This window comes from Macaca nemestrina, chromosome 10, assembly GCF_043159975.1.
Source record: "Macaca nemestrina isolate mMacNem1 chromosome 10, mMacNem.hap1, whole genome shotgun sequence".
Classification (NCBI taxonomy): domain Eukaryota; kingdom Metazoa; phylum Chordata; class Mammalia; order Primates; family Cercopithecidae; genus Macaca; species Macaca nemestrina.
The window spans coordinates 73,617,306-73,633,898 of NC_092134.1; the positions used below are offsets into that span (position 1 = coordinate 73,617,306).

The 16,593-nt window shown below is 35.7% G+C and overlaps 1 protein-coding gene across 4 annotated transcripts in view; it reads right to left on the reverse strand.

Moving 5' to 3' along the window:
• LOC105474050 (solute carrier family 16 member 7) overlaps window positions 1-16,593 on the reverse strand; it is a 98,122-nt gene that overhangs the window by 48,117 nt on the left and 33,412 nt on the right. For all 4 annotated transcript variants that reach the window (XM_011728370.3, XM_011728368.3, XM_011728367.3 and 1 more), the window contains exon 3: window positions 13,313-13,559. In XM_011728370.3, the coding sequence (XP_011726672.2) occupies window positions 13,313-13,529 (217 nt within the window). In that variant the 5' untranslated portion in view covers window positions 13,530-13,559. The remainder of the gene's footprint in view (window positions 1-13,312; window positions 13,560-16,593) is intronic.

Consider the following 16,593-nt stretch of genomic DNA (forward strand, 5'->3'; position numbering starts at 1 on the left):
ATTTAATTATGAGATATGAACTAATCATAGAGTTCAGAAATATTAGTTCATACAAATAAACCGCAGGCATTTTATATATAAGGAATTGAAGCAGAGAGGTGTTGAGTATCTTCCCAAAATTCCAATTAATAGGAAGCAGCACTGGAATCTGAACACAGACAAATCCTCCGTGCCCTACCACTATTCCACTATGTCAATGCCTCTTAAAAAAAAAAAAAAGGCAAAACATTTTTTAGGTATTTTGTAAAAAAGATGAGTTACTCATCTCTGAAAGCTTTTGGTATGCTTTGAAACAAGATTGTATGTAGGCTTTTTACTTAAAGATCAATGATTAAGCACTCTAAAGAAATAAATAAACGAGACTGCCAGTGGAAAAAAGAATACCTCTTAGACAAAAATCACCATAACAAATAAAGAGTTATATTTGGAATATTACATAAGTATCATTGAAGCTATAACTAGTACTTGTATATATAGCTAATTTAATTTGGACCTTATTAAATTTATTCTTTAGCTAATAAATATGTATGACTTAGCTAAAGCAATAAAAAGAGAACTGTCTGAAACCAAACAGAAATTTAGATACTTTGTGAGATGTGTTTTTCTGACACTATTACTGATCCTCCTAAGGGAGCATGAATGTCTTCAGAAAATTTATCTTTTAAAAGGCATTTCTGTTTCCAATTTTGTTTCTTCACAAATAGGTAGAAAAAAATCTAAATATAATTGTTCAACATTCACTGCTGTTTCATTTAATAAGCCAAAGAGAATAAAATCACTAAAATAAACAAGAGATTACAAATATAAAATTAAAATATGAGGTGAATAAAAACCTTTCTTTTTCTCCCACATTTGTATTTTGGAGTGGTTTATAGGGCACAGAGGTGAGGCTATTTTGTTAGGGAAACAGTTTCAGAAGCATGCATGAATTGCCTCAGGTTTCTAGTACAATTGTGTCTGATCTAATATGGGAGCCAACTCTAAGGGGCAGAGGTTATGTTGGCTTTGAAAAGTTTTATCTAGCTTCTAAAACATCATGTTTGACTTAAGAAATACTATTAAGTAATATTTTTGCCACAACATAGAGGTACTTAATATTTCTCATGAGAAGGACTTATAGTTCATTTTATCGGAGTCATCTGACTAAACTTGTTTTTCTTTACCTGCAAGAGCCAAACTAACTCTGTGTAGATATTTTACCTACATTTTAAACGAATCATGAAATACTCCTGGTGCCCAAGAGGCATTTGGAAAGTTAATGACAGCCTCTGTATTCAAGGACACTGTAACTAAGGTTATTAAAATTCAACCCTTTGCATATTTCTGATGGAAGTGGGGAAAAGTTTGTCCCACACAAGAGACTAAGAATACAAAGGGAGGCTTTAAAAATTTTCTGTCTCTAGATCCATGTTCACTCTTTGGAAGATGATAGAAATCGGAAACATTGAGAAAGACCTATTTCAACAGCAGTTTCTATATTCCAGTTTTACCCAAAAGTCAAATAAGCAACCATCTGTTGTTTGCTATGTAGATTTTTCAGCTGCCATTGCCAAAACACCCATCATTTCATCTTCGTACCAATATCACGGCCGTTTACACCAGCTGAGATAAAATCCTAAATGTTCTGAACTTACTATATGGTTTTTTCCTAATAGAACCAAAAAGAAACTTTAAATGCCTTTGATTTACAGATTATTCTTTTATTTATTTATTTTTATTTATTGTGAGACAGTCTTGCTCTGTTGTCCAGGCTGGAGTGAAGTGGTGCCATCTCAGCTCACAGCAACCTCCCCTTCTTGGGCTCAAGTTATCCTCCCACTTCAGCCTCCTGAGTAGCTGGTACACAGCACACACCACCATACTCCAGTACATTTTTGTATTTTGGGTAGAGGCAGGGTTTCACCATATTGCCCAGGCTGGTCTTGAACTCCTGTACTCAAGTGATCCTGTCAAAGTTCTGGGATTACAGGCATGAGCCACTGCACCCAGCTGATTCTTGTATTTCTATATCAATATAAGTCATATACATGAACTTAGGATTATCTAGTAGAAGAATGGAAAATTTAAATGAAATTCCAAATTGCCTGCACACACATCATATTTCTCCTTTTGCTCCCCTTTGTTCACTATCCATATTTCTCTCATAGTCCTATTTACAAATGCTCTTTACTCATCATATAAGGGGAAGAGATGAATCTGAAGTAGATCAGAGTTCTATTTAATGGTTTTATTCCGTTTCAGCCTTCCAAGAATGCACACTCATTTCCTGGGGTGCTGAGAAAATATACAGTTGCTTCCACTGACTGCTGCTAATCCAATCATCGATTGCATGAGACACAAGGCCAAAGTAGGAAACCACCAGCCAACAGAATGCTACAGTCATGCACAGCACATTCTAATCAGAATAATTCAAGCCTGTGGATCATCAGTTGTTCATCAGTTTTCAAAAATCCATCAAAGCTTCCACAGAAGCTTTCCAAAGCTTTATACTTAACGCCCTTCTAGTGATTAGGACTATTCTAAGTGTAATTATTATTGCTTTTATAGCTTAAGAAAGTTGTGTTCCTTTAAAAAGAACTTCAGTAAACTCCAGGATGATAACCAATACCTATCTACAAAAACGCTAATGTAAATTAGCTTTGTGGTTGTGCAGGCTTATGCAATTCTTATAAACGACAGATAAACTATAATAAAAACATTAGGTAATTACAAACACCTTTATAAAGTACAAGAAATGCAGTAATTTCACCAGAGAAAGGGCATAGGTATATTATTTGCAGATTCTATATTTACAAATGTCTTCATTATTTGCAGATTCTATATTTACAAATTTGTCTACTTACTAAAATTGATTTGTAACCTTAAAATCAATACTCTCAGTTCTTTTGCAGTCACTGGTGGATATGTGCAGAGTGGCGAAAAATTTGGATCACCTGACATGCATTGTGTGCCCTCATCTTCCCAGCTGAGGTCAAACAAGGTGATGATCTGCTTTCTTGTTCCAGCTCCCAGAGTATAAACAACTGTCCTTTTCAGGGCCTATATAATACCACATTTTCTGCATTTTCGTGCTTTTTGTTGGTAATTCTTCTGTTTAAAATGGCCTCAAAGCATAATGCTGAAGTGCTGGCTGGTGTTCCTAGGCACAAGAAGGCTGTGATATGCCTTATGGAGGAAAGGTATGTGTTTAATAAGCTTAATTCAGGAATAAATTATAGCACCTTCAGCCAAAATTCAATGTCAGTCAATGACATATATTGAATCCAATGTCTTTAAATGGAAACCCATAGAAAACAAAGCCATGGATTGCTTTGTGAATGAAAATTTTATGATCAGAGGTTCAGGGAACTATAACCCTAAATCTCCCCTAGCAGCAGCAATTTGGTATTTTTTCATTCAGTGTTTGTGGCACTTTATAGAGCATAACTACCACAAAGAATGACAACAATGTATTTTAACACATTCTGGATTATGCATCTGCTCTTAAAATTGATTAAAAAGGAGAGTACTCAGAGTTCTGATCCTAGTACCTGTTACGAACTAAATTGTGTCCCTCCAAATTCATGTTGAAGCCCTAACACTTCGTGTATCTGTCTGTGAAGATAAGACCATTAAGGAGGTAATTAAGGTTAAATAAGCTCATAAGAAATATTAAGTTGGGCCATAATCCACTATGACTAGTTTCCTTATGAGAAAAGAGAGAGGCCGGGCATGGTGGCTCATGCCTGTAATCCCAGCACTTTGGGAGGTCAAGGCAGGTGGATCACCTGAGGTCAGGAGTTCGAGACCAGCCTTGCCAATGTGGTGAAACCCCATCTCTATTAAAAATACAACAGAGCAAGACTCTACATCAAAAGGAAAAAATGAGAGACAGAGAGAGAGAGAGAGAGAGAGAGAGAGAGAGAGAGAGACACCAGGGATATATGCACACAAAGAAAAGACCACGTGAGGACACAACTAGGAGGCAGCCATCTAACAAGACGAAGAGAGAGGCCCCACCAGAAACCAGTCCTACTGGCACCTTGATTTTCAACTTCCTGCCACTAGAGCTGTGAGAAATAAATTTCCATTGTTTAATCCACTCAGTCTGTGATATTCTTTTATGGCAGCTAGAGCGGACTAACATGGTAGCATAGATATCTATCCTCCAATCCTCTTCTCTTTTGTTTATGTGGATATAATATGTGGCCCAGGATCATTTCTGGTAGGTTTTAGGCCATCAAATACAACTTTCTCCATCTTTTTACCGTAGATCGATCACATTTACCTCCTCTGGACTACGAGAACTCTCTGTGACTCTTCCTTCCACGGCTTTCACAAATACTGTTTCCTCTGCCTCAAACACTTCCTTTTGCTTGACTAGTGCTGCCTCCTTATCCTTCAAATTCAGCTTCAAGAAATTTGCCTGATCACTCAATTATGAGATCAATTTCCGTTTTCTGTTGTTGCATGGCACCCACTGTGCCTCTTTACTAACATTTATCATAACTGTAATGAAATAAGGAAAAGTGTAAATGGCTATTTCATATTCTGAAAGCATAGCCTGTGTCTGTTGGCTCGCTGTGGTTTTTCCAATGCCACACCAGTGTTTTGCACATTTAAGATGCTCAGTGTGTATCTGTGGAATAGATGAACGAGTGAAATTATATATAGTTTTCTTCTTAATTGTGATGCTGGATTTCCCGGACATCCCTACCTCTGGTGACTGCAAATGAATCCTCAGACAACAATTGTGCAGGGATAGTTTATGCCATCACCAGGGCCTTCCCTTAGGGTCAAATATATGAACCACACTCCTGTAGCATATACTTCCATCCAGCTGAGCAAATTCTCACTCAAGGAGAGCCATCTAGATTAACCATTTAAAAATCCCTTTGGAACAATGCAATTATTCCGCCAAAGTCACTACTATTATAACGAAAAAGTATTCAACGTGTATTTACTTTGCATTCTGTGACATAATCCATCAAACTTAAGTCACCCACAGCATATGAAAATATAAAATTTAATTTCATTTTTTACAGAGCTCTTTAAAATGGTTAATTAAAAAGAACTGCGGTAAATTATTCAATCCTAATATGTTGTTGAGGAAGAGCTGGGAAACAGTAGGAATGTTCCTTCTTTTAAAGGAAACATTCAGCTGGGTGCAGTGGCTCACGCCTGTAATCTCAGCACTTTGGGAGGCCTAGATGGCTGGATCACCTGAGGTTGGGAGCTTGAGACCAGCCTGGCCAACATGGTGAAACCCTGTCTCTATTAAAAATACAAAAATTAGCTGGGTGTGGTCTTGGGTGCCTGTAATCCCAGCTACTCGGGAGGCTGAGGCGGGAGAATTACTTGAACTCCGGAGGCAGAGGTTGCAGTGAGCCAATATTGTGCCAGTGCACTCCAACCTGGGCAACAGAGTGAGACTATATCTGTTATGTATCCACATGAAGGGAAGGCGAGGGGAGGGGAGGGGAGGGGAGGGGAGGCGAGGGGAAGGGAGAAAAGAAAAGATCCATAGAAAGTTTTCAAAATAACCAGTTAGTTCATGACAGCATTTCATTCTAGAATTCACTAGGACCTTTGGGGAACTGAACTCCATATATATCTATCAAATATCCTAGTTAAGGAAGAAAGCATTCATTAAGGATATAAAAGTAAGTCAGAGAACATGAGGGGAGATTTAAAAACCCAAGCTAGGATGCTGACCAAATCACATGACAAAACTGATTGCTCCAATGGGGACATCACAGCTGCCACCAATGACTACATAGTTTACAGTGAAAAGTCCCATTGACCCTAAACACTGACACTAGTTTTGCATGAATGGGTTATTAATTATCTATAACCACCTCATCTGAATGTTTTTCTTGAGGAATCTGCTTCTTCACATCAGTAGTTTCTGAATGAAAACTGGCCTTTCTACACTGGGTTGACGGAGCCTGGGTCACATGCCTGTGCCCTAAGTGTAATAAACTCTGAGAAAGTATATATCTGTCTTTTCCCTTGGGGAGGCAGAAAATGATGATGTTGGGAATCCCCTAAACATAGGAAGGATTTTTCAATATAGGATGGCCCAAAAAGAATGACCAATGTCTTGTCCACTATCCAAATCATAGGAGGCACAAGGGAAATGCCACAGAAAATATGAGTAAAGGGCATAGATTTCTTCTAGAAATGATTATTGACCTATTTATTTCTTGCATTCCCAGTTGTTTTCAAATGTTATTGGCACAGATTGCTCAAGTCAGACTTACTATCTTCTTTGTTCCTTATCTGCAGTTTCACTGATTAATGGAGAATATATATATATAAAAAAAAAAAACAGCAGCAACAAACTGCAATGAATCAAAAACTACAATTTCCTAAGTATCATATTTGGTGTTTATTATTAATAATGACTCTTAGCAGGAGAGTGTACACTATACATACACACACACTCACATATGCACACACAAATGTATATATTCTAATGTAATTTTTATAGATAAGGAAACTGAGTGTCCGAGGTAAAATGGCAAATAGGCTGAATGACCCAGTAGCAAAGTCTCAATTTCATACCTGTTATTAATACTTTGGAGCTCACTCTCCAATTACAATGCTCTTCTGCTTCTCATTGCACAATTACATCACTAATAATCCATTTTGAGATCCTGGGACTTTCCATATCTATGTTCCACTCTAGGCACCAACTCATATAAGATGCAGTTAGGGCTGGGTGGGTGTGGTGGCTCACGCCTGTAAGTCCAGCCCTTTTGGAAACCAAGGTGGGAGCATGGCTTGAGTCCAGGTGTTTGAGACTAGCTTGGGCAACATAGTTAAACCTCGTCTTTACAAAAAATCAGAAATTAGCTGGGCATGGTGGTGACCTCTCCAGTCACAGAATATTCAGGAGGCTGAGGCAGGAGAATTGCTTGAGCCCAGGAAGTCAAGGCTGCAATGAGCCATGATCACACCACTACACTCAGCTTGGGCAACAGAGTGACCCTGTTTCAAATTTTTAAAAATTACAGTTGAGTCCTCTGGGTGGCTACTAAGCATTATATTTCATTAGGCAATAGTTTCCAAATATGATATACGCATTTTGACATGTAACCTATATATGCAGCTTGCTAGCTAGTTATAAAGTATCTACATGCAAAGTTCCCCGTGAGTGACTAGTAAAACCCAACACATTTTTACTCTTGAAACATAACATATTAATCTCTTTAAAAAGACTAAAGTAGTAAGTGCTTATTGTTAATACTTTGTCTCTTCAGAATCCTTCCTTCCTCTAGGAACAGTAGTGTCCTTCCATTACGGAACTGCTCCTTTCCTATCTCAGAGGCATAGTTCCGCTCAGGCTGCCAGTGTTAGTCCCTCATTCACCCACTGCCTGCAGGGCAAATGCAAAGTAGGCCATGTCCTAGCAATCTTCCTTAGAATTTGTCAAAGTATAACTTAGGGAATAGTGGCAGTCTTCCTAGTGTCAAATTTGAGCTGAAATATGAGGCTGAAATGTTGGTAAACATCTTCCTGGTGCCAGGGGAAGAATATCAATATAAATAAACAAAGCTGCCCTCTGGAAGAAGCAGAAGAGAAAAGAGAGAGTGCAACACGCTGGACAAATAGAATTATTGGTGCTAGTTGAGCTGGACGACATTGGTGTCTGTGCTTCTCCTCTGTATACATGATTTGTATACATGAACATTTCTCTTTAGGCTTTATGGTATCTGTATCAGGTTTCTGTCATTTGCAACAAAAACACGTCTGCATAAAGTGAGTAACGATATAATAACATATTTTTGAATTTTTTGAAGCCAAAAATCAGGAAAGGTAGTCTTATTCTCATCAGGTCATAAATTAATAAACAGGTTCTTTTTATATATCAGTAAGTGAAGGGTTCACTGTCTAAGGCACATGTATCAGTCAGAAAAGATTTCAACAAAGGTTCTTAAAATTTCTGTTGAAAATAACATTTAGTAACTCTCTGATATTATTTGTACTAGATTATCCGCTCTCTGTAGGGAAAGTATGTCCTGGAATAATTTCAAAGGCTCTAAGCACACTTCCAATCTGTCGTTGACCTCTATCCCCTTTCATCCCTGTTTTGGAATAGACACACAGATTTCATCACAGAAAGCTCCAGGGCCAGGACTCCATTCCTACTTTGTGTTTTGAAGTCCTTGCCTCTCACTTTTATTCCATGGAAACTGGCAATGATAATATCCACTCACAACTTTTTCATTTGAGATACCAAAGGATATCTCTTCTCTAACAGAGATATGACCAAGTAGCACTTGTACATTTCATGATATAATATAAGCTAAATTGACTAAGGATATCTCATAGTGCATTCTCATCCCATGTAATAATGTATATAACTTATATTGTGGTTACACAATAAATCAAGCTCTCATGTTTGTAATGATCAGTATAGTCTATATAACTGTAGAGAAAGGGAAGATGCATGCCAGATCAAATCACCTTGCCAGGAGGCGTCCAGAGGGACATACGTCCTTCCACTTATATTTAATTGGTCAGAAATAGTCACTTGGCCTCAGCCTAAGGGGAGGAAAGCTGGGAAATATAGAGGAGTGCATGGATACATGGTGAGCATAATAGTTTCTGCCACACTGTGCCATATTTCCTAGAAAGGTTTAGTGATATTTATACCTACGGATGAAAAAAAGAGCCTAACATGGCATAGATATAAAAAGTCCACAGCCTACTTGCACAGGGCTGTCAAAGTGTACCTCGTACTTTGTGCTTTTTATAAATCTAAGATGAAAGCCCTAGCTATCTCAAACACAGGAATGGAATGACTTTCTTTTTTTATTGTTGCTAAGACATTGCACAGTATGAATTATTTTAATAGCCTCCCTCATTCTGTAAAATATTAGGGCACAATGCAGAATAATATATTGAGCTTATTTAAAATTTTAAGAGAATAGAAAAATACATATTTGATGTTATGACCACCAACCTGCTATGTTAAAGCCTTTTGCTTCTTGGCCTCCAGTAAAATAAGGTCAGTGTTCTAATGTTCAATCCCTGTGTAAAGTAGTACATCACAAAACTATTACCCTTACTTTCACACAATTGGCCTTCACTATTCACATAAAACAGAAAAATAAGTTACCATGGAGACAAAGCCAATTCTTCTCTCCAGAATGGCTGATTCTTCCAAGTCAGAACGGATTTTTATCAGAAAAGTCACATAAAGTACTCATAGAAACTGGCAGTCCAAAATCTGTAGTCAGTAACTGTATAGGTAACCATGTATAGATTATCATTCAATAGAATACAAAAACAAATATTGTACTAAAGACAATCCTATGTAATCGCTATTTACAAAATAAAACCCTATGTCCTTCTAAACAGTGTAGAAAGTTTAAATTCTGTTTTCTACCTCTACTTAGTGCTTTATTAATGGGGTGACCATACTGTTTGACCTATTAGCTAAAATTTGCTAGACCTCCAGGAGAACATATGGACATCCAGATGGGTTGCTGTAATTTAATGCCATTATTCTAAGGATGAAGTAAGGTATAAACATAATTTGCATTCTTTTCCATCCTTCCTGCAAACCTTTCATTAGTTTCATTTTTAATGCAGACATCAGAAGGGAAGATAATACCTTGCTACCAAAGCCCACATGCCAACTAATTACTACAAGAGACTCCAGTCCTGACATCACAGGCCAGGCCTCTGAACACGCTCTGTCTTACTCAGTGACCCCACAGTAGTGATTAATAGGTTGAGTGCTAAGCCCTAATGAATGTGTCAGATCTTAGGTGTTCTCTAGGCTAACGCAATTAGCATTGCATTGAACAGAATATTTCAGCTACTTGCTAGAGAGACTCATTATACTTCATATTAAACTATGTCTTTTCACCTTATGCTCTTTAAATTTATTTTATAATCATCAACCTAAAAGACTCCTGTAAATATATTTCATATATTATATGAAAATTTAAGTATTTTAAAATCAAATATTGATTTTCTTCTACAACAGTGAACCCCTGTGTTGTGTATAAAGTGAAGTTGTTTTCAGAGATGCTTGTTAAAATGCAAGTTTCTGAACTCTATCAACAGAAATCCTGATAAAAGGGGATTTGGGATAAGGCCCAGGACTTCATTTTTAACAAGACTCATGACTCAGAAGCAAAGCATTTTGTAGACCACACTTGAAGAAAGACTGCAATGTGAGTAACAGGACTAATACCTGTGTCTTAGATTAACTGACTATATCTAAATAGTTACTATGTTTCTGAAAAAAAAATTATCGCATCCACATTAAGAAAATTGTTTCCACATTAGATTATAATTTTAAGTATGCCAATTATTTTTGGTTAAAAGATTAGAAACTAATTATCAGGATAAGATGTAGATGTTATTTCCAACAAATTATGTAAATGTATAAGATCTATATTCAACAGTGGACATGGCAGGTAAAAGCATTTTCATCCACTAGACAATGGGCATAGAATTGTGTTTACAGTTTTAAAAGAAGGACCAAAGGTGAGCAGAATTTCTTCAATTCCTGACTTTTCTCTATGGCCAGAGATGAAACATTAAATGTTTTAGCCAGAGGACGTTAGGCAATATTCCAGGTATTTACTTGGATCTAACCTAGATATTACCATCATCAATTACTAAATACTAAGAATTTGTATGTATCTAGCATTGCTTTCACAAAACAAGCATATATAAAATCCCTATCACCCTAAAAATTTTAAGGCAGCTTTTTCCAAATTTATAACTATTTTAACAAACTACCATTTTCTTCCTGAATTTCAAAAGAATTCTTTTGTGCTTTTAAAAATTTATACCATACATAGTAAAATAGAAAAGTAAGTATGAATAAAATGAAAACACTTATTTGTAGTAAATATAGGATATTTACTTTTCATAATTTCATATTGAGATTTCGTAGTTGGAGAAAGTTAATTATGCCACTGTACATTCTAATGTTCCTTTTAGATCCAGCCAGAGGGTGGAGGGCTGTCATAGGCAAGTCTATAAACACATGCATATTTTGTTCAATGGAGAATGTTGAGAAACCAAGCTCTGTCTAGGACTGGCTGGATGTTTTGTAGTTCTGTTTCTTCCTTTAGGAAGGCTGCATTTCCCAGCATCCATGGTCCCTGACTCTGGGTAGGGCAGTATAAGTGTTCTAATCAATGGAATATGTACAGAAATAATGTTTATTCCTTCCAGGCCTACCCCCTAAAATAGTCCACATGATCTTCTGTGCTGTCTGCCTTTACTATTTGTCCAGCAGATGGAGCAGATTTAGGGAACAACATACAAAGCCTTGGGTGATGGAATAGCCACCTGTTGAAACATTGCTTCAGCAAGAAATAAACCATATTATTTTAAGCCATTGAGACTCTGAGGTCTGAAAACTAATAGACAATGTAAATTAAGATTTGGTTAACTAAAACGGTGTATAAAATTGTGTCCTACTGATGAGTTAGTCAACTATCTGCTCAATAAAGAATTATGACTATATAAGACCTGAAGTTCAAATTCAATGGACTTATATTAATTCAGTAGAAGAGACTGTTTCAATTGTATTTAAGAGGCAAAAAAAAAAAAAAAAAAAACCTCCTACGTATCTTAATATTAGCACGTTTTGGAGTTTAAGTCAAGATGATTATGTGCTGCTCTATACAGGAATATCTATTCTACAATACCTACTGTTTCTATGGTCATACGAAATAACATTCTTACAATCTATAAAGCAACTGCCCAAAGGAGATTCACAGAATGTGTGTTAGAAGTAGAATTTTGCATTGACATGCCCAAATAGTATTTAAAGGATACCTTTTGATACTGGAAGAAAAATGCATGTTTAACCTAACCAAATGGATAAGGGAAACATATGCTGTATTAATATAAAATCACTATACATAAAAAGTAGAAAACACATTCCAGCACCAACACACATAAACACACACACACACACACACACACACACACACACACAGAATTATTTCAGGATCAACTGTTTACCTTCATAGTACAAGAAAAAGATAATGTCCTAAAGAATAATTATTATGTCACTGAACAAATGATGTTGGTGGAGGTGGTACACAAGCCACTGAGCTGAGATGGAAAGAAATGAATCAGGTTTACAGAAGGCCTGGGCTGAATCTGGCTTTGTCACTCTCTAGATGTAAACAGAAAGATGTCACTTTCTAGATGTAAAAGTCAGAGACCATAGGTGTCAAATGCTTGGAGTTGCAGTCTCTATTTGCCACTAACAAGCTGTTTGACTTGGGAGAGCTATCTTATCTATTTCCTCAGCTATGGAATAAGGAGAAGATAATACTTATTTCACGGATCATTAAGAGGATTAAGTCATATCACACATATTGAGTACTTAGGCCTTGGGTGAAAGTAAATATTACTAAATACTGGATATTATACTAATGTCCTATCTCCATGACTAAGAGCCATATTATCCTTACTTGAAAAATAAGAAATCACAGAAGATAATTGATATAATTTCTTTAAATGACTATAGTCTGAGTCTATATCTATCCCTTAAAGTCAAATATCCACTTGAAAAATAAAAACTCTAAAAGACATATTTTAAGTAATGACTTTCAAAAAATTCTACAAGAGAGTCTGGTCTGCTACTGAGATTGATTTAAAGAAAATAGGTGACATAATAAGGCACCAATAATTCCAAATTTTTAACATTTAGAAGTGGGATGGTACTTTGATCTATTCATTATCCTTCATGACTCATACCCTCATTTGAACATAGAAGGTAATAAGATAATTTTCAGGCAACCATTTAAGTTAAAAAGATGTCATATTTAATGAGTCTTACAGAGATAAATAATCATTTCAGTCACAGAAATTTGAATGGGTCTAGAATGTACATGTTAACACTTCATTTTTGCAGCTTAAAGCGATGTACTTTCTGGGCTTATAAACTGTCAGCAACTTAAATTTTCTTCTCATTCAGAAGAAAGCATTTCTACCAGAGGTTGCAATAGTGAAAAATGACATCAGCAATATGATGTGGACTTTATTTCAAACTAAATGAAGTAGCTTCACTTGGAAATTCCATAATTTAGTAAATCTTGCTTTGTGCTTACCAATTCTTATTCAAACAAATCCCCTATTAAGACTCGATTCAAAGCAAATAGCTTAAGATGCTGAATCACTAAAATCATTGAAAGTTCAGTTCTAATTATACTTTTGATTGGTTTTAAGTGACTATAACATAAAAACAGGTTTTAATATACCAAGACACTATATGTAAAACATTGTGACACGGAGGAATTATTTTCTTAATTCAGGATTCTATTTACTGCAAGAAGCTTACCTCCTGCGTACATAACAGCCAGCATAATGGATGATATCCATGCTATTTCACTGTAGGTAGTGTGGAATATTTGCTGAATTTCTTTGAAGAATACGGTGACGGCTTTAGGGAATGCATATGAAAATCCAATGGAGATAAAAGCTGCTCCAACCACAACCCAGCCCCATCCTCCATCTGGAGGTGGATGCAGAGGTGGGGTACTTGGCATTGGTGGCATTTCTGCTCCTCTAATGAAAATTCAAGTAATCTATATTTAAAAAAATGAAATAACAGTTTAAATTTTATTTCCCCTTTTGTTTACCACTCTTGATAGTCACTAAAATAGTACTTTCTAGTTAAAACTACAATATGATTTTTCATGAATATTTTTCACACTCTTCTATTCAGAAAATTACCAGAAAATGTACAAAAAAAATCAATGCAAGTTATATACCTTTGATTACTGTGGGCTAAATATTTAAATAATTTAATGTGATTATTGAAACAAAAATTACTCAAAGTGAAGAATTTAGATCTGAACTGAAGTACAATTTTACATTATACATCAGACATAGCTCTAAGATAGATCTCATACATATTCTACTTCAATCATCAGTTGTTTTAACCTCAATAATTGATAATTTTGGTCTCATTTTTCCTTCCCGCTTAAGGCTAAACCAAGGAATGAAATGATGGTTGCACAGCCTTTTGACATGATCTATTGGCTTTTTTTTTTTTTTAAGTGCTTTCTGTTGTCTAGCTTTTTGATGATTGTCAAGACAACTCTAACTCACTTTTTTTTGTTGGGGCGGGGGGGCGGGATGGATTCTCACTCTGTGGCCCAGGTTGGAGTGCAGTGTCATGATACTGGCTCACTGCAACCTCTACCTCCCAGGTTCAAGCGATCCTCGTGCCCCAGCCCCCTAGTAGCTGGAATTACAGGCAGGTGCCACCATGCCTGACTAATTTTTGTATTTTTAGTAGAGATGGGGTTTCATCACATTGGCCAAGTTGGTCTCAAACTCCTGACCTCAGATGATCCACCCACCTCAGCCTCCCAAAGTGCTGGGATTACAGGCATGAGCCACCACCTCCGGCCCCCACTATTTTTTTAAAATAAAAATTATAGGCCGGGCGCGGTGGCTCAAGCCTGTAATCCCAGCACTTTGGGAGGCCGAGACGGGTGGATCACAAGGTCAGGAGATCGAGACCATCCTGGCTAATACGGTGAAACCCCGTCTCTACTAAAAAAATACAAAAAAAAAAACTAGCCGGGCGAGGTGGCGGGCGCCTGTAGTCCCAGCTACTCGGGAGGCTGAGGCAGGAGAATGGCGTGAACCCCAGAGGCGGAGCTTGCAGTGAGCCGAGATCCCGCCACTGCACTCCAGCCTGGGCGACAGAGCAAGACTCCGTCTCAAAAAAAAAAAATAAATAAAAATAAAAAATAAAAAATAAAAATTATATATTTAAGGTGTAAAACGTTTTGTTATACATACTCATAGCAAAAATGATTACTACAGTCAAACTAATTAACATACCCCTTGCCTCATAGAGTTACCGCTTTTCTTTTTTGTGCTCAGAACACCTGAAATCTACTCTGTTGGCAAATTACCAGTATACTATACAGTATTACTAACTATACTCACCCAGTAGTTCAAGGCTGCAGTGAGCTCTGATGGAGCCACTGCACTCCATCCTGTGTGACAGAGAGAGGCCCTATCCCTAAAATGTTTTTTAATTAAAATAAAATAGCTAAATAAGCTTTAATTGCCACAATGATTTGTACAGAAAATATCTCATTTTTAAAAATGTTTTTTATAAATATATTTTACATGTCTTATTTATATACTCATACATCAACAAATTTAGCTTTTTTATATATTTACTTGTATCTATTATATATTTATGGGGTACAATGTGATGTTTTGATATATGGTTATTTTTTAAAAAGCAGTCTCAAATTACTCTTTTATAGGAAGTAGAGGTATAATTGATAAATGTGCCTACCATTCTATTAGACACTATAAATTTTAAAAATTTTAAATGAAAATTTAAAAAATTTTCATTTTTTAAATTTTAAAAATTGTTAAATGGTGAAAAAAATTTTAAAAATTGTTAAATGGTATGAAAAAGGTAAATCCTCCTGATTTTCCCAAGAAAATACAATAAAGTAAAATTTAAAGTTATTCCTGACTAAATATACAGATATAAAATATGGCTTTAGATACAGTGGCATTAATTTGATGGAATAGTCTCAAGAGTTCAAATTACTTATCTTATTGAATTAATGCATGATACTCAAAGTAATCTATAATGTAATCTATAAGTATACAAAAATGGATAAGGGGATCTCACTCAATAAATATTGTGTACTTATTATGCTAAATACATGCTTTTTATTTTCAGTAAGTATTCAATTTAGTTTCAATAAAAGCCTTTTCCGGTATTTTTTTTTTTTGTATTTTTAAAATGTGACAAATTTCAGAAATATTAAGAAGCCTTACCCAAGTAAAATAGTAATGGAAGGGACTCAATTTTACTAATCACTGCTGACTTTACAGATAATATAAATAGAATTAGAAATAAGACTACCGAGTAATGTAATTTAGGGGGACAAAAAGCAAGCAAAAAAATTGTTGGCATTTTTATTACAGCTTCTCTGCATATCTATAGTATTCTTATTGATCAAAATGGTCACAGGCATCTAATTTTCAAAAAATGAATACAATAACTTGAAATATTTTATTTTATAGGTATACATTTGTATGTTAGAAGCCTACCAAAAAATGTCATGGAAACTATAGTGACAAGGTCAAATGAAAGGCTTTAACCACAAAGAAATAATGCACATAATGTAGAGCTTAGTCAATCACAGTAATCGGGGCAAAGCCACTTCTATAAGTTAATGTCATGCAAATGCTAAAATTGCTAAAATCAACCCAAAATACCACACCTCTCAATAATTATTTTGAGATGGTTTGTAGTCTTCAGCATGTGTACAGCTTGCTTTTGCAATCATTTTTGCTTTCTTAGAAACATAAAAATTACCTGTCTTCTATCTATCAATTCATCTATTAATTGGGAGATAAGTTTATTTCTCCTTGGTCTTCAGTTAACCTAACATGATGACTTTACATCACATGTGAATTGGAAATAGTATCTTTGAAGATGTATAATATTTAAGGAAAAAAGAAAAGGAAATAAATATTGTAAGTGTTAGTGAAACCAGTTGAAAATAGCAAATGATCTCTGAAAGTTGTCTAAAGTATCTGAATCTATATATTACTAAATTTTATTGCTAT